The 18,590-nt window shown below is 30.7% G+C and overlaps 3 protein-coding genes across 10 annotated transcripts; 2 read left to right on the forward strand and 1 right to left on the reverse strand.

Annotated features, from left to right (window-relative positions):
• The first annotated feature begins 28 nt into the window (after positions 1 to 28).
• On the forward strand, positions 29 to 3,841 carry LOC127070373 (baculoviral IAP repeat-containing protein 7). The gene is made up of 9 exons (XM_051008234.1): positions 29 to 787; positions 881 to 1,010; positions 1,085 to 1,282; positions 1,405 to 1,583; positions 1,664 to 1,705; positions 1,782 to 1,928; positions 2,003 to 2,145; positions 2,373 to 2,488; positions 2,572 to 3,841. The coding sequence occupies exons 1-9, from the start codon at positions 296 to 298 to the stop codon at positions 2,760 to 2,762; spliced, it is 1,638 nt and encodes a 545-aa protein (XP_050864191.1). The 5' UTR covers positions 29 to 295; the 3' UTR covers positions 2,763 to 3,841.
• A 253-nt stretch (positions 3,842 to 4,094) lies between these two features.
• Positions 4,095 to 9,918, forward strand: LOC127070379 (putative inhibitor of apoptosis). 2 transcript variants are annotated; one of them, XM_051008240.1, is made up of 4 exons: positions 4,095 to 4,810; positions 4,917 to 5,209; positions 8,040 to 8,907; positions 9,005 to 9,918. In XM_051008240.1, exons 3-4 carry the CDS (start codon positions 8,101 to 8,103, stop codon positions 9,368 to 9,370), a joined length of 1,173 nt encoding a protein of 390 aa, XP_050864197.1. In that variant the 5' UTR covers positions 4,095 to 4,810; positions 4,917 to 5,209; positions 8,040 to 8,100; the 3' UTR covers positions 9,371 to 9,918. The 2 variants fall into 2 exon arrangements, with proteins under 2 accessions (XP_050864197.1, XP_050864198.1); XM_051008241.1 differs by lacking the exon at positions 4,095 to 4,810 and having other exon boundaries at positions 4,821 to 5,209.
• LOC127070371 (dual specificity protein phosphatase CDC14A-like) lies at positions 5,408 to 18,414 on the reverse strand. Of its 7 annotated transcripts, none has more exons than XM_051008232.1 (12): positions 17,446 to 18,414; positions 17,074 to 17,175; positions 16,620 to 16,885; positions 16,248 to 16,548; positions 15,800 to 16,169; positions 15,213 to 15,563; positions 15,009 to 15,140; positions 14,673 to 14,817; positions 9,267 to 9,365; positions 9,027 to 9,146; positions 8,664 to 8,838; positions 5,408 to 7,948 (listed from the first exon to the last, which is right to left on the reverse strand). In XM_051008232.1, the coding sequence occupies exons 2-9, from the start codon at positions 17,120 to 17,122 to the stop codon at positions 9,351 to 9,353; spliced, it is 1,629 nt and encodes a 542-aa protein (XP_050864189.1). In that variant the 5' UTR covers positions 17,123 to 17,175; positions 17,446 to 18,414; the 3' UTR covers positions 5,408 to 7,948; positions 8,664 to 8,838; positions 9,027 to 9,146; positions 9,267 to 9,350. The 7 variants fall into 7 exon arrangements, with proteins under 7 accessions (XP_050864189.1, XP_050864187.1, XP_050864183.1 ...); XM_051008230.1 differs by having other exon boundaries at positions 9,267 to 13,792; XM_051008226.1 differs by having other exon boundaries at positions 9,267 to 13,732; positions 14,533 to 14,817.
• Between the last annotated feature and the right edge of the window lie 176 nt (positions 18,415 to 18,590).

The following is an 18,590-nucleotide window of genomic DNA, read 5'->3' on the forward strand; positions in this document are numbered from 1 at the left end:
TGAAGAAATTCTGATTAGACAGAATTTTCTGTTAGGATTTAGAAGATCTGCACGTTATTTTACTTAACCGTTGATCTGTTTTATTTTACGTGATTTTACTTTTTTCTAAAGAAAATGAGAAATTTTTTAATGAAATTAATTTAACAAATTCTATAGGATGAAGTTTAAGTGTATATAGAATTGGATAAAACGAAATGAGATATATAATTTAAATAATCAAGTATTTTCTCGTCTATTATTTTGTATAATTGATCCAATACAATCTCTAATAGTTAAATAATATTTTATTTTTACAATGAACATCGAAGAAAATAGATTGAGAACGTTTGTTGATTGGCCTACTAATGCTGCAGTAAGTGCAGATCGCATAGCCAAAGCAGGATTTTATTATTCTGGTGTAGGTTTGGAAGTACAATGTTTCTTATGTGGTATAAAAATTTCGGAGTGGAATTATGGCGATCAAGCTGTAACACGTCATCGTCAAGCTGCACCAGATTGTCCTTTTGTTTTAAATCCGTCCAGTACTTGTAATATACCTTTACTACCAGCATCTGTTAATGACAGAGATTTATCATCGTCGTCTTCTTCGGTGGAACAAGCCCAATCTGATAATGCTACGGAATATCAGTGTTTTCTTTCAACAGCTGTAAGAAGTGACGATCCTCAGAGACAATACAAAACCTTGAGGCAAAGATTGGAATCTTTTGCTACTTGGCCAATATCTAATATAGTGTCTCCTGAGAAACTTGCTAAAGCAGGTTTCTATTATTTACAACAAGCAGACTTGGTAATTATTTGTATGAAAAGCAATTTTATTTTAATATTTTGTCTCGTGTATATTAGCTTTAAAATAAATATTATTTTACATTAAAAAATCTAGGTAGAATGTGTCTTCTGTCGAGGTATTATATTACAATGGGAACTTGGCGATGATCCAGAAAAAGAACACAGAACTCACTTTCCTAGTTGTGATTTTTATATAAGAAGAAACAATGAAGATGATATAGAAGGTATATTATATTATTATATTATTATAAAATCTAAAAAGAAAATATATTATTTATATATTATATTTTCTTCACAGATATAATAAAATTAACTAACGTGAAATTAATGCCTGGTTCAACAACCGATTTGAAAGATTTAGGTATTCAGACTCATAGCGTACCACGAAGATTAAAACACGCGACATATGAAGGTAGATTGAGAACTTTTGAAGGCTGGCCTGTAGATCTAAGACAAACACCGGAGATGTTAGCAATTGCTGGATTTTATTATGTTGGTAAGAATTATATGTTTAACTTTAATATAAGTTGATTTGAAAAGTATATTTGTTTTTGCTTTCTAAATAATTAGATACGTATAATAGGAAATTTCTTAAAAAAATAATAATATCTTCCGTAGGAACTGAAGATCAAGTGAGATGTTTTCATTGTGATGGTGGTTTGCGTAATTGGGAATTAACGGATGATCCTTGGGTGGAACATGCAAAATGGTTTCCAAAATGTGGTTTTGTTAACATCGTGCAAGGACCAGAATTTATAAAAGAATGTGTTGACAGTAGACCACCTTTAGACCTAGCTGTATGAATTATACGTATTATGTTTGCTTTTATCACGCAAAGATCGCGTATATTATAATAAAATATTTTTATGTTTTACAGATTGTAGCCGACATGTGTAATAGGGCATCTTTAGATCGACCTGTATGTATCACAATTATTATATTTGCTTTTAATACAGATCGGCCATATTGTAATAAAATATTTTCATGACTCGCAGATCGCATCCGAAACCTCCGAAATATCCGACAGTAATACCGAAGAAATTTTAGAAGTATCTCCTGCAACTCATCCAACAGTATCAACATCGCCTCAACTATTTAACGATGCTTTTTACGAAGATATGCTTCGATGTGAACCAGCCATGGTTAATATAAAGAATAACTTATTTAATGATGGTACATTATGTGAAATAAAATAGTTTTATTTCTATTGCTACAGGCGGCACTTGAAATTGGTTTACACGTTGAAGGAGTAAAAAAGGCCTTAAGAAAACGAGTGGAAGAAACTGGTGCTCCTCATGACAGTGCGGATCAACTTATAGCAGATGTCCTTCGGAATCAAGCTATGGACGAAGATGCTCGGTATGTAACAATAAAAAAATTCATTTTCTAAATGTCCTAAACAACTATACGGACTTAATCAACCCAATCATTAGAGCTGAAAACCAAAACACTAATTCATCAATTGAAAATTCATTGGATATAATACAATATTTTTTGAGTCTACTTATAACCGAACAAACACTGAATACTAGTGCAAGATCGATAAATAATTCAGAAGATAGTAATACCTGTCCTACAATAAACAGGGAAAATGAAAGGGAGAATGTACAGGAAGAATGTACAAATTCTACACAAAGCTGTGGAACATCCGATACTGAGGATAAAGTACTACAGAAGACAAATACTAACTCTGAAGTGTCTGGTAAGTTACAGTGATATAACTAACGTCTCTAATCGATAGAGAGGAATTTAATAGGACAGAGACCTTTATTTACATTTTTATAGATTCATTAGCAGAGGAAAATAGAAGACTGAAAGAAGCTCGTTTATGCAAAATTTGTATGGATCGTGAAATAGCTGTTGTATTTTTACCATGTGGTCATTTGGCAACATGCGTTCATTGTGCTCCTTCTCTTACATATTGTCCAATATGTAGACAGGAAATACGTGCCACTGTTCGTACATTTCTTTCTTAAGATGCTAAGTAGAATTTAACAAATATCGTTTAGCAATTAATATACAAAATTGGCTCGTCAAGTCAATCGCGATATCTTATACTTCTCTTTAGTGACTTCTCGCTCTCATCATCATACCAGCACTCTAACTTTTACTTGCTTCTGTTATATTATCATGCTGTTACGATATTACTGTCTTACAACTATAAATGGGATTTATATGTGTACTGATCGATGACAAGATCTAAAAACGTTGATAAAATAAGCATATTCGAATAAGAACAATCGAATAACGCAGTGAAAAATAATTTTTTCTTTGACGAGAAGTTTACACGACTTTTTATCTTAATTTATTTAGATAACAACATTGACATATCAATCATTAAATAAACATAATCTATATTACATGGTACAAGGGATTTATTAATTAATAAAATCTTATATTTGCCATAATATTAATAGCTTTATGCAAACATAATATTTTTAAAAAGTCAATTAATGCATTCGGTACTATTTTGCAACGCGTTTATTCTTATTTCAAAATAAAAAAAAAATAATATTATATTAAATATGAATATTGTTATTTATTTTACTATTAATTTGATAATAATGAACAAAAAGTTCCTATCTTTTCAAAATAATTTCATTTTTTTTTCTTTTTTTTTTTTTTCATCTAAAACTTGAATGATTTTTTTTTTTTTTTCCTAGATGATGATAACAAATTGAAGTCAGAAAATGACACTTAGGCTAAAAGATAAATTATAGATAAATAAAAACATGTAAACAAATATACAAGGCATTCAACATACTCATCTTATTGTTTTATACGAAAAAAAGAATTGCTTAGGACACCCAATTCCCCATACGCTTATTCGTTTCATAATTACAAATCGAAGAACTATGTAAAATTGAAATATATAAATACTACATTCTATCATGTAATTAGAAACAACAAATATTATAGCTATGAAATGAAATATTTACTTTAAATAAATCTATTCATGATCTTTGTTAGTAAATATTATAAATACAAATGGCATATATGTAATGTTGACTGTCTGCATAACTTAGAAAATATACAAATTGAAACATTTACAAAATTATTTTTTTATAGAATATTAATTTATTAGAGTATGGATCCTTAGTACATATTTATAATAGCCTGTTTAACTATACTCATATAACTATACAAAAGATTAAAATATCTCTCTTTGATATTTTTGGTGTGCTCATTTAATTTCTCCAAAAAAAAAAAAAAAAAAAAGAAAAAAACCCAAGATTAACCCAAACCCAATCGTATTTTTTTTCCTTTTACTATATACATTTTTCTATATCCAAACTTATTTGAATTATTTTTTGTATCTTTTTATTTTTTTTGTATTGAACTATATTTTTTAGAACCTTTGATCCGGGGAAAAACACGATCATAAAAAGGACAAATTTTCCGATTACATTTATTGTTATATTATTACAGTTTCTACCTGAGGATTATCTTTTGTAATTACGACCCTGCTTTCACATCCATTCCTGTAGATGACTGAGTAAAGTAACAATAAAAAGACTGCTCAGACGTGGCAACGTTGTACAAAGAGTTATGGGAAAATTGTATACATTACTTTTACATCTTTTTTGTTTGTAACAAAGTATTAAACACGTTTGTAAGAACGTATTGAAAAATATAGCAATTTTTCCTTCGCATATTTTTCTTTGTTTCCAAAACAACAACGATCGTAGTAACAATTCAAAGTTGCCTCGGTTTAATTATTCGCCAATAAGAAAAATGTTATTTTTAGTAGACGAAGAATGTTAAAAAAAAAGAAAAAGAAAAGAAAGAAAAATAAATGAAATATATCAATCAAATTGAACGCAGATGGCAGTATTCTATATTTTATAATACGGCCTCGAGTTCCAAGTGAGGGATTTCGTGGGGTTCTTCGAAACGAACAGCCATTGGTGTCTTTACGTGCAGCTGCTTTCGTAACAACACCCATACAACGTCGTCCATAGAGCGTCTGATTCTGATCGTATTCGTTCCTCGTATTATTTTCTTCTCTCATCTAACGTTAATGGTACGTTTCTATTTATTTTTCAAGTTTACATACAGTCGATTTCATTGATAAAATCGATATCTATGGAAGTGTAAGTGACGACGTTCTCGATTTAAAATTATTATAGAAAGCTAGCAATCGAGGAAGAGAGAAAGAGAAAGAGAAAGAGAGAGAGAGAGAGAGAGAGAGAGAGAGAGAGACAGAGAGAGAACAAGAAGGAAAGAGAACGTGCCGTTTTCGTGAAGTATCGACGCATAGTCGACGATTCTCAACTTATTAACAAGGATTCGAAAAGACGCTTTCTCTCTTGAATCAACGTAGGAAAATACGTTTAATCGTTTGACAAAAGGAAGAAAGAATATTTCTTCGTTATTATTCACGTGAACACAGAAACAGGCGATCCGTAAAGAAGACATTAGCGTATGTATATCTTTTGTTACAAATTTCATGACGACGACGACGACGACGACGTCGTAGTTCCGTTCTTTTCACAAGATCGATCGTTTTTGTTTTATGATTCTTTTGTTTTCTATAGAACGTTCTTATCGCTAAGTAAAATATCTACTTTATTTTCTAATCTATATATATCTACGGATATATTAATAACCTGTCGATATTTTTTCTTATTGTTTTTTTTTTTTTTTACTATCTTCAAGTACTATCCTTTCCATATGTCGTTAATTACGTTACGTCAAAGATAACCTCGTATTTTTTTATATTTAAATTTTTATTATCAGATTCGCGCGTATATAGATAATACATTATTTTGATACACTTACTATCCTGGGGGTAATTCGTTTACCCGCCCTTTTTAAAGATCGCATTTTGATTGGTTACATTATTTTTATTACGTATTTAGTAATTATATGAATTAAAATTTATATATTAAACTTTGCAATACATATCATTATTTTTCAATATGTTTCATTAATTATTTCTTATAGAGTTGTGTTATAAAAAAAATTTATTAGACAATTTTACAAAGATTTTTTTTTTTTTTCTTTTTATATCTATACATTGTGTACAAACATACATTGATTCATTGTGTGTATCGAGATGAACATTCAGTAATCGATTCTATCGTATGATAGAATATCGATATACTAATAATTATACGTCACATTTTTAATCGATTTTTAATAGTCTAATGATGAAAGATTAAACGTTTCCTAACCAAAAAAAAAGTAGGGTAGAATAAACCAAGAAATAAAAAAAGAATGAATATATATGTATATATTAAACGTTGATTAATGATGAACCATAAAATTAAATAACTAATTATTAAACAATACCTATTTTTTTCCCTTGATGTGTAGTAATTTATTGTTAAAAAGAAAACTTTGTATAGCCCTGTCATAAGATACTATGCTGATGGTCTCTCGTGTTATCTCTCTCGTTTGACTAACTTCCGTTACACTCCCACACTCGAAGGCGCCGTTGCCACGTAACTGATAGAATCATGAATGGAAAAAGAGAGAGAGAGATAGAGACGACGCGACGAGTTTCAAAGAAAAATACGTATATTCTACAAATTTTACGTGACACCGTCTCACGTGATAGTATCGTGTGAAAATAGTAAGAGTTTGACTTTCGAGTAAAATGATTACATTTGTTTATCTTCTTTGATAAATCTATTCATTGTTTTTGAAATGTTATCGAAGGACGATATCGATTTAAGCAGAATTTCACTTGTTATTTTGTTTTCTCTTTTTTTTAGGAGTATATCGATAAATCTTTCCATAGAAAAAGAAAATTCCATGTGTGCTGTATTTATGTAGAAAAGTATAACGTCATCTCTCTCTCTCTCTCTCTCTCTTTCTCTTTCTCTCTCTCTTTGTATAATATCCTGTCCTTAGTTTTTATCTCACCACACAGGAATTTAAAACGTCGAGAGATTATTCCAGCTTGAGTCACGAGTAAATCCTCTTTGAACCTCTCCACGAATGAACTTTGTGCTAAAGAAAGAACGCTATGTATTACATATGTATATGTTCTTTCATAAACAATGGAGGAGGAAAGTTTCTCAAATTTAAAAAAATTATTATTTCTTGAAGAAAAAAATCGTACGGTTTGAAACTGTATAGATTGTGTATTTCGATATTGTTTTGTAACAAATAAGATATTTACTCAAAAGTATATAATTCCATTATAACTCTCATTATACTCATTGAAAATACTAAAGGCATGAACGGGCCGATACAATGAGGAACCTTTCGTAGGTACGTACCTGTATCCGCATTCATTCCTATGGATGCACGCCCGAGTAATATAACAATAAAGGAATGTGGAACGGTTCTTGAACGTGGCAACGTTGCACGGAGAGTTGTACATGCGAAGATAGTACCAAGTTATTTTTGTAAAATATATTTTAATATTGAGAAATAAATATATCTCAACGTTAGAATAAATTTTTATGTAAAAATAGATATTTTACAAAATGATTACATTTATATTTACCCGTAGGAAACGTTCAGAAATAATTTTATCATGCTTGGCGGGAAATGTTGATCGAAAAGTAACGTCGAAAGTAAACAATTATTACATTATGTGCAATCAAAATTATCATTAATAATTATTTATAACATAATACTTAGAAGTCTTGATATATAGGTTTTATTTTCATGATTAAATTAAAAATCGCTCTTCGTGATAGAGATAATTAACTGATTATCTTTGAATTTATACGTACTTTTACTTTCACGTATTGTTGCAATATGAACGTTAAAAGATTATGAAGAAATACTTCTAAAATATCTATGTATATATACCAGTATTTAATAGAGAATTCTTGAAGTATTTTTAAAATTTTCTTGGTAGGTAATAAAAGTGGTCAGGTAATAAAAAAGGGATAGTCATTAAAAGGGACGGTCGAAGAATGGGCTTCAATTTTACATTCCTATTGGTAAAGAAAGTAAGGGTAGCTTCTGTAGTTAAGAAAAAGGGCTTGTTCCGTAGGATGAAAGGAGGGAGAAATTCATTTAATCCACATTCCTCGAACTCGTCCTAGCGTTCAGTTGTACGGAAAACGTCTCGTCGAGTGGATACATTTTGTTATCGCTCGTCGCGGCGATATAATTTAATTTTCTACCAAATTTATTCAGTCGAGTTTCTCCACTACCCCAGTGAACATCCTCGCGCGAGTGCATAGAGTATATTTATCTGCAAAATAAATTCAATTTGGTTCAATTTTTTTTGTTGTTGTTGTATAATTGCAATTTGTGTCTGACCATTCTTTGGTTTCTTATTACAGACTTTAACACAAATAATTGATACAACATTCAAGTGCAATAAGTGTAATTAAAATTACAAACATGACAGACATTATCGAACATTTACCAAATGAATCATTGCCAGTCAGAGATTCTGGCAATGTAAGTTTATCTTCATCACTAGAGATGAAATCTGTAGATGAAGTAGATAATGTTGGTTATCGCTTTGAATCAGAGAGATTAAGAAGTTTTGAAAACTGGCCTGTGCCCTATATAGAACCAGAAAAATTAGCAGCAGCTGGATTTTATTATCTTGGTGAAGGAGACAAAGTTAAATGTTTTGAATGTAACATAGAGATATGTCAGTGGGTAGAAAATGATGATCCAATGGAGGATCATAAACGTTGGTCAAGTAAATGTAGATTTATTAAAAAACAACCGTGTGGAAATGTGCCTATAGGAACAGATCCAAATACTATACCACCAGTACGATCTAGTTTAGATGTTTGTGGAATATATCATCAAAATTCTGGAAATGATACTCTTACAGCAGAGTTACAACTTTTGAGCACTGCCAAATTAAATGCTATGGGTTTAGGTCGTACAAAGGGACCATTGCATCCTGACTTTGTTAGTTATGATGCAAGATTAAAAACATTTGATACCTGGCCAAGATCAATGCCACAGACAAAAGAACATTTAGCACATGCTGGATTCCATTACACAGGAAATGGTGATCAGACTCTTTGTTATCATTGTGGAGGAGGCCTCAAAGATTGGGAACCTGAAGATGATCCCTGGGAGGAACATGCCAAATGGTTTCCCAAGTGTTGCTATCTCCTGATGGTAAAAGGACAAGAGTATGTAAATAAAGTCACAGGACAGCAAACATCGCCCATTTCAACAGAGGTAACTTACATTTATAATTCTCATGTTAATTCCTATTTGAATTAAATATTACTCTTACGGATTTAATTATTAACATATCCTTTCTTTTTTTTTTCAGGAGGCATTGCAAATGAACTTACCAAGTTTTATTAAAACAATTGAACCATTATCATCGGATAGTGGAGAAAATGGTCAAATTGAAAATGCCCCTGGGCCAAGTCACAGAACTGAGAGTGGCTTGAAAGTAGAAGGATCTACATCTGAAGAAATTAAAGGATGTAAAGATTTCAATAGTACGAAAGCGCACTGTAGCAAATCCGTAGATGATGCTAGAGTATGTAAAATTTGCTATAATGGAGAGTTAGGTGTGGTTTTCTTACCATGTGGACATATGGTTGCCTGTGTTGATTGTGCACCGGAAATGACGACTTGTGCCGTGTGTAGAGTACACGTAGCAATGAAAGTTAGAGCCTTCCTGTCTTGAATTGTAAAAATAAAAGTAGATTGTAAATTTTGCAAAATGTGTTAAATGAAAAGGGAACTATTAATGTATAACTACTGCATTACATTTCTCTCAACTCGATTCACGCACGTATTCACACATCCCTGCCTTATGTGAATAGTTTATAAATCGTATAGAATTATTGTAACAAGTATTGTAACTAAATCATTAGTTTGTAATATTTATGTAAAGTATATTAGGTATTTTACAATTTCCAACATTATGCCGTAGAAATATACAAATAGATGATCTCAATGGAAATTAAAAGCATAGAGAAAATATGCTAAAACAAATGGTGTAATCTCCCGGGATTAGTATATTTGGAAGAAATATGTTATTCGAAACATTGTAATATATCCATAGTTGTGACATTATTAATGTATTTCCTTCAAATTTATATCCAAATTAATTGACGTATTGTGATATAACGAACGTATCGTATTAAGAGCTTGTAATTATATTTTGTATGATCAAATACTTATTACGAACGATTGTTAGCTTACAAATAAACTTTAGGAATATAATTAAAATTTCTTATTTTCCTTTCCTTTCATTTTTATTTCCTTTTTTATATATATATATATATATATATATATATATATATATATATACGTATATACTGAAATCATTGCATGCAATTGAATTTAACTATATCCACTGCTTGTACTTCTTGTTTAGACAACACATATACTATATCATCTACTACTTTCTATAGTATATGGGATTGTTATACTATTCATAAAATACATAATGTAAGTAAAATACATAGTCTTTATTAGGTGTATAACGCAATATAAAGTTCACTAGGTGTCATTTATATATATAAAGCACATGAAACATTGATAGTAATTATAAAAAGAAGTCCCTAATGTGTAAGTATATAGTGTTAAATAATACTTTATCAATATTTCTTATCATTAATTACCGATATACCAAACTTTAACATAAGCTTAACAGTGAATAAAGATATTTTTCCAAAGTGCATGAATTATACACACGTTTAATATTATTAAATAGAATTCTCTCTGCATGTAACATTACATTTGTAATCATAACACATTACATTAACATATTAAATTTATATCAATATTAGACAGACAAATGTAACATTACATAGAAAAATGGAAAATCAGATAATTGGTCGTGTGTTTGTGTAATATTTTTGCAACGGATGTATAAAAAGGGAGGCCTTTTCGAGACATATATACCTTCTTATAGTTAAAATGGCCAAACCTTTCAATAGAAAGATCAAAAGTGTGTGCTTATTATATCACAGTTATCTCAACAAATTATATTTTTAAATAACTTTGTAAAATATCTGAATTTAGCTAAATAATTATAGTGAGAAATAAATATTGACCAATTATCAATGTTATTTTTATACAACTCATAGTGTTATAATATCTATAAAAAAGTATTCTTTCGCGCAATTTCATCCAACATTTCAATTTGTAATTATATATAACAAATTATCATAATAATGGTCTTTGTAATTTAGGCCTTAAAAATTGTTATGTGAATTTGTAATCCCTTAAAAAAAAAAAAAAAAGAAAAAAAGAAAATGCGAACTATTGGGTTTGTAAAACTAATTCCTAATCTCAAAATAAATTATTTGTCAGAAATACAAGAGGTAATTCATATATTTATAAATCAGATATTCTATTATATATCTACAGTTATTAGCAAATATCTTCAAATCTATAAAACATTTCCTTTTCTAGGATCTGCTATGACACATTGATTACATCATATTATTAAAATAGTTTGCTGTCATACATTAATGACAATATTTGTGTAAGCAATCCAGTTAAATGCTTCTTATTATGTCTGCATAAAAATTCATACACATAAATTTTTGGTACATGTGATAGGCATATACATCAAAAGCATCTGTGTATTTAGAAACATTAGTAAATTTAGTTTGATGGAAAACAGGATATTTTTTATACACTATTGATAACTACTACTTTACTATTTTTTTGTTTTATTTTATTAATTTATTTATTTTTTGCTTTAAGCTGAATATGGAAATATTTAACTTCATAGAAATAATGTATGTGTTTGTAATTACATGTGAGCTGTTTAATCAAGTTGTTTCTCAATCTGTATGATCCATTAAACTGTAAAATTTGGAAATGGCATTCCATTTGTTCATATTACTAAATGTAAATGTATGCAATTCCTTAGAATAATTTTCTGTGATTTTTCACAGTAAATTTTCTGTGCATTGTCTTAGCAAAGAATACTTGACTAAGTTGTAAGAAACAACTGATGATGTATAAATATTACAATATCGTGTCTTCGCATAGCGAATTATAAAATTCCATTTTTTGTGATATCGCAAAATGTATAAGCCGTTATAACAGATTATGTAATTTTCGAGAAAAAAAATAATATTAAAAAGAAAAATTTTTTTTTAAATAAACAAAAATTAGAAAAAAAGAATTATTGGATATAAAAACATTTAGGTATCTCCAGAAAAACTTAATCAAAAAAGAATACAAATATTAATTTGTAATAGCAACAGCTTATATCATTAACGTTGTACTTATTCCGAATAATATAATTCTATGTACATTCTACACATTGCTACATCAGGATAAGAAATATTTTCTTTCATTTTCAAATCCTTTGATATGTACAAGAAATAAATTTTTCAAATGTACATATCAGACTAGATTTTTTATTTTCGCATAAAAAAAAAAAAAAATTTCAATACTCGCCTAAATAATCATTTAAATATTTTACTTAATAATAGAGAATATTTACAATACGTATTTTTAATGTCGATTCCTTAGATTTTTTTTTATAATTTAATTCGTTTTACTTCATAAATTATTTTTTCTAATACCAGTATTTATTATAATTATATTTCGTGATATGTTTTTCAGTTGACATTGTTACAACAATGTAAAAAGAAAAAAATAAAGATCAATGAAGTATATATATTAAATAATAATAAAATATAATCGTACGAACAATCAAAGGATCTAAAAATGATCTTCAGTCCATGATGAAGCTGTGTGTAGTATTTTGAATATTTCTTTTTTAATCCTCTGCGGTCGTAATAGTATCAATTTATTAATATTAATTATTTTCAAATCCATCAATTTTTTTAATTATAATATTGAATATTATAATCTTTGATAATATATCTACATCGCGTATAAACAAATGATTAGCGTGCGTGCGATACGCAGCTTAGGATTTACGACTGCAAAGGATTAATATTTTCTACTTAAATGTAGATTTAAATCACGCACACTATTCTACGCATGTAATACAATAGTATAACAAGTTTATATGAAGTAATATAATTTTTAAAAATCTATAGCTTCTGATAGTTTCTATTTGATTAAAAATTAGATGTTATGGTACATAAAATCTTTCCTTTGCTGTAACACACATTAGCAAAGGACTGATATAATTATTATATCTATACACCATTTTTTTATATGGAGACAATTATATTTTGTTAATAACACGTAAACTAGTTCTATATGTGCACTGCAAAATTGCAAATTTCTGTCCCCCAATGCCTTTTACCGAGCTCAAAGCAATGAAACATTTAAGAAATGCTTAAAAAGATTGAATCTATCTAAAAACTTAGTTGTTTTAATTAATATTTACAGAATGGTTATGTGAAAGATGTGATATAATGTTAATACAAAATTTTTTTATTTTAACAGTAGGCAAATTGTCATTTTAACATTCATAGAGTCTCAATAGTTTTTCACTGTATTTATGCATCATTACTATCTAATGATAGAACTCGGTAATAAAATTCTTGTATTCTGTTGTATATTGAAAAATAGATAAAATGAAATGTGGTTATTAAAATATGATAGAAAAGAAAAAAAAAAAAAAAGAAAAAGGATCATCCAATTGGAAAATTAATCGAGTTCGATGCGATCTTCGAAAATATATTTTTTGTCTGACCAGCAGAAGATTAAGAAAAAAGATGATAACGATATAAACGACAAATTTTTTTTCATGCGAGCGTTCAACGTGTCGCAAAATGGAAGAACCGTCAAAGTAAAATTGCAAAAGTATTCATAGTAAATATAATAAGTTACTCCCGCTTGTTGGTGGCGTTTAAAAACTTTATATTTTCAAAATATTAATATAGCGAAAAGAATGATAGATCTTTTTTAAAAATGCAGTGTGAAAATGGCTGCAAATATTTTTAAATCTCCTTTGATAATAAAAGTCTAACCTGCACTCGTTTAAATTTGAAGAAATCGAAGATCTTTGAAGTGCATTTATTGAATGATGGGGTTTAAGCGATGAGATCTTCGGCGCTGGTGAGACGCTCGGGTTACTGGACTGTCCTCCCCCACGCCACTGAGAATATCGGTTAGTCATCTGATAAATGCAGTTTTACAACTTTTTGTCGTGCGCGCACTGCAAGTCATAGAAATAGATGGGATCGGTTTGTTAGCCACCTCCGCTACTACTTCATGCTTAAGCGCTAAATGTAGTTTACATAATGCTCAGGCCTGGGCAAATAGATGTATGTATGATTTGAATAAACAATGTTACGTTTCCATGTATGTGAAAATAAAAACAACAAATTTTTTGTGCAATTCTTATCAGTGTTATTATTTGTCCAGGCCCAGGTAATTTTATAAGGAATGATGTTACTTCATGCCAACATAAAAATCCACAGTACCATGCTGCAGGCATATTATAACGCGTGTTCTATAGATTGATACCAGTAATCTATTACTATGATTGTATAAAAATAACGTGTTCTCTTTATATTTGTAAATAAATGGGATACTTTTGTAATACTGTATACTGTAAAATACTTAAAAATATAATATGTATCCAGAAATGTATCCACTCTCTATTACTCTCTGTGTTATAAAATCTTAAAATAATTTAAGCATATATATATATATAAGTTGTATACATTATATACCACCACATGCTTTAATATTGTATTATTGGACTTCTTGTTAGTAAAGGAAAGCAGAATTACGTGAAGAAGTAAAGCAAGCTTCAAAAGTTGTAAGGGGATAAGAATAAAGGATTCCTGGTGTGTCCTCAAAACACACAAAAGGAACAACGAAAGAGAGAGAAGAAAATATAAAACTGTTACTTTGTAACAACTTTGGAAAGTAACAGTTATTGAGACTTACTGCCTGAGAGAATGATAGCGGGTAACTCGGTCTGCTGACCTAAGAATCATATTCATGCCTGGTTGTGGTTGTGCAACCGAATGATTTGTAGACGAGTTCGTAGCACGGGCCTCTGAGATGCATGAAGTTCTCATACTCGCCTTTGTCACTGGTTTTGATATAGACATAGATGTAACAGGAGTAGTAGTAGTTGTATTGTTGTTGATATTATGGATCTGTGTTGTTGGTTTAGATCTAACACGGCGGGTAGGTGGATCACAGCTATTGTTGACCAGCCAACTGTTTCTACAATTTCCATAGAAAGATAGAAAGGTCTAAGATTTAGTTTATAACATGCAATATTAGAAATATAAGATGCTTCATTAATATTATTCAAAGCATGTTATTAAATGTCCAAGGCAGAAGTGCAGAAAAAGGAAGATAAAAGATAAGAGAATTGTGTTAATAAGAATGGCAATAGTTCAAAATAATCTGACCTTTTAACAACTGTTGTTGCTGTCGATCTCGCGAGTAATCTTTTTAAAGGACCTTTTTCCTTATTTCCAGCTAATGTAGCAATAGCTGCTCCTTTTTGATTTCTGGTTTGCAGTAATGGTCCTAAATATGGACTGAAAGCATAATAATTATTTGTATCAAATGACGCATGTAATTATGTATCTTATATGAATAAATAAACTCACTGAACAACTGTTGACGATCCAGTAGGAGTGCCAAGAGAAGACTGATTTACACGTAGTCTTCTTCTTCTAGCTTTAATTTGATTTAATTTATCACCTTGTGTTAAAGTAGAGGACGAGTGTCTATTTGTTGATTTAAGACTTGCAACAGGGGTAGAATCATCTAATTTGATTCCATCTACTCTGTGCATTATGCCAGAAACATTATCTTGTACCACACGAGCGTTGTTTAGATTTAATAGGAATGCGGTTTTAGGTCTTCCCATTATTGAATATATACCGTATTTATGCACTGGATTTCTATTCTCAGAATGTAGTGGTTCTTTCAGCAATGAGTGAAGAAACGCCTCTTTTCTGAAGCACAAAATTCAAAATTGATTTACTGCCTACAGAAAATAGGTGTAACTATCGAAATTATATTAATTTATTTAGCAACTAAAAGAGAATTTTACTTTTATCACAATAAACATGTATTACTAATAAATCTAATGTATAAATAGTTAGAGATATTGTGCCAACTGTATAGTATATTAAAAACCATCGAGTATTTGTTACAATTTACTTGGAAACATTTCAGGAAGAATACCCACTTTTCTAGCCATTGCTGTTGATGTCCAATAACAGAACCTGGTCTACATATTCTGATCCATGCAATCGTTTCATGAGCAGTCAAATGATAATGTTTCATGATATAACATCCTATGAGAGAACCAGTTCTTCCAAGACCTGCCTTGCAATGTACAGCTACAGCACCACTTGCATTTTCTGATATTTTAAGAAATTGACGCATAATCGAGTCTGTTGGCGTCGAACCATCCACAAAGAAAAGATCTTTGTGTTCAAAGCCTGCTTCTATGAAACTTGAAGCATCGTAGATTTTTGTATTAAGTCGTATAACCGTAGAAACATTATTACGACGAAAATAGTTAAAATAGGATTCTGGTGCATGTAGTGGATATCCTGAAAACAGATTTAGTATCAAAAATATCTATGCGTTTACAAAATAATAAGATACATAACACAATGTACAATATGTACCATTCTCAATTTTAGATTTTGCATGTGGGCCACAAAAAGCAATGAATTTTCCAGGAACTATCCAATTTAAATCTCCATTCTCAACTCTTTCGAAATGTTCGTACTCTTTAACTCGAAAATCTTGAAAATTAAAAAAACCAAGACGATGGCACTTATCTATAGCACTAAGACATTCATACAATGATATTTTGTAACACGGAGATCCTACAGAGGCATCACGGAACATCATAAAAGGTGGACTGTTTGGACTATTGGTCAAACATTCGTAAGCTTCTTGCACTGTATGTTTGCAGTACAGTATCTGAAATATATAAAACAGAATTACATATTTATATATTTACAATATGATATACGAGCATGATATATTCTTACAGCATAGCTTCCTATAAGAAAGGCAGCATTCACCCTTTTTTCTGGGTACATCGTAGTATAATGTACAATTTTCTTTTTACTCAGCGTTACTGCCTTGAGTTTCTTATTAACTTTTTGACAATATTGATACAACATAGCTAGATTTAACGGACCAAAGTCTGCGTAAAAATTCTCATATACTAACTCGTCGTCAATGCTGAAGTAATGAGTGTTAGGTGTACTTTTGGGTTTTACCATTGTTTTTAATGTCGCAAAGTACAATCGATCTAAACATAAGTAGAAACGATTGATGTAAATAAATATAAATAAGGAAACTCTTAAGAAGATAAAAATTAAAATGACGACTATTAAAGGAGCAAGTAAAATATCGAAAAGTATATATATATATAAAAAAAAAAAAGAAAAAAGAAAAGAAAATCGATAATCGTTTGGATAAGAGAAGAAGATCAATTACCTTTTATAATTTCGGCCGCACAAACTAAGACTTCGTCGTTAACATCCATCGTGAAGCAGAGAATTTATCGTACACCACAGCACAAATGGCACTCGAACGAACCTGTTATCGATGCACGATGTAATAAAGAATAACAGAGTTTTAATTAATGCTTACGAATATAGTATACGTGTGAGTAAACACGCGGAAGGTTAGAGTGGGTGATATCAAAGGTAAACTGGATTTGAACGACCCACGTACGGTAATAGTCATTTTTATGAATCTAAGAAAATTATGACGATCCTAAGACGTCATTCATGCAGAAATGAACCAATAATTCGTGGGACGAAGGCAAGTAAGATCGTCATAAGTACGACGACGCTTGACACTTACTTGCGTGACCGTTGAAAGATTCAAACTTTGACTGAAGGGGCGGCTGATCAGTTGTTACGTTGCCAAGTCTCTCTCTCTCTCTTTTTCTTTCCTTCTTTCTTTCTCTCTCTTTCTCTCTCTCTCTCTCTCTCTCTCTCTCTCTGCCAGTTTAACCCTTTATTTCGTTATTTAGAACACATTATTTCACTTTCTCTCATTCGCATCGAGACAACGTTGTTATCCGAGCATCGTAGTTGTCCTTTTGTGAAATGTCAGGCCTCGAGATCTTGCTAATCTCTCGTTTGTAAGGTCCTCATTATCCACCGTACGATGGTAGAGCAATTTTTGATTCCGCTGCCATGTTGGTTACCCTCGCGGCGTTAAATCGACGATACCAATGGAATGTTAAATGATAGGCGCCTGTATTCGAACGTATCCGATATGACGAGGAAACTTCGTTGAAAAGTATTGGAAAAAGAAAACGTGACTGGTCGTCTCTCGGAGACATCGAAATATCCAGCGTCGTACGCGCTTTGGCTGAACGAACGTAGAATCGGTTTAGAAAGGAGCAGAGAGAAAGACAGAGAAAGAAAGAACAAGTATAGAAGATAGAAAGAGAAAGATAGATAGATAGAAAGAGAGAGAAAGAGAGAAAGAGAGAGTGAGAGTGAGAGAAACAGACAAGGAGAAAGGAAAAATGAGGAAAAATCAAGTACGAGATCTTTCGAACTAAATCGAGCGAGATTTGAACGCTTTTAAACCTTGCCAAGAATTCTTCGTGAACAGCATCACGACCTTTCACCTTCTTACATGCATACGCCTCTTTCTCTACTACGCCTACGACGCGATAACTACGTCGTACGGCGCACGTCGCAAGAACTACTATTTCGATCTCTTTTCCCTTCTCCTCTTCCTTAGACACGTAATATACCGAAAACAAACATGAAAAAATCGATATAAATAAGGCGAACGTAGAATAAAGTATATGCGATGTACCGTATATTTTGATCCTTATCAATGAGGTCTCCTTCCTCTCTCTTACTCCCTCTCATTCTCTTTCTCTCCCTCTCTCTCTCTCTCTTCTCTCCCTCTCTCTCACTCCTCACTCTCTTTCTCTCTGTCTGTCTCTCTCTCTCTTTTTCTCTCTCTTTCTATCCTATCGTATT

Source organism: Vespula vulgaris, chromosome 18 (assembly GCF_905475345.1).
Source record: "Vespula vulgaris chromosome 18, iyVesVulg1.1, whole genome shotgun sequence".
Classification (NCBI taxonomy): domain Eukaryota; kingdom Metazoa; phylum Arthropoda; class Insecta; order Hymenoptera; family Vespidae; genus Vespula; species Vespula vulgaris.

Excerpts from the sequence above, each read along its gene's own strand:
- LOC127070373 (XM_051008234.1), top strand. The coding sequence starts at position 296 with ATGAACATCGAAGAAAATAGATTGAGAACGTTTGTTGATTGGCCTACT. Across the intron at positions 1,584-1,663 it reads GACCACCTTTAGACCTAGCT|ATTGTAGCCGACATGTGTAA; the intron begins GTATGAATTATA and ends TATGTTTTACAG. Across the intron at positions 1,929-2,002 it reads TTCGATGTGAACCAGCCATG|GCGGCACTTGAAATTGGTTT; the intron begins GTTAATATAAAG and ends CTATTGCTACAG.
- LOC127070379 (XM_051008240.1), top strand. The coding sequence starts at position 8,101 with ATGACAGACATTATCGAACATTTACCAAATGAATCATTGCCAGTCAGA. Across the intron at positions 8,908-9,004 it reads CATCGCCCATTTCAACAGAG|GAGGCATTGCAAATGAACTT; the intron begins GTAACTTACATT and ends TTTTTTTTTCAG.
- LOC127070371 (XM_051008226.1), bottom strand. The coding sequence starts at position 17,122 with ATGGATGTTAACGACGAAGTCTTAGTTTGTGCGGCCGAAATTATAAAA. Across the intron at positions 15,564-15,799 it reads CAACAGCAATGGCTAGAAAA|AAAAGAGGCGTTTCTTCACT; the intron begins GTGGGTATTCTT and ends TTTGTGCTTCAG. Across the intron at positions 15,141-15,212 it reads GGATCGTCAACAGTTGTTCA|TCCATATTTAGGACCATTAC; the intron begins GTGAGTTTATTT and ends TTATGCTTTCAG.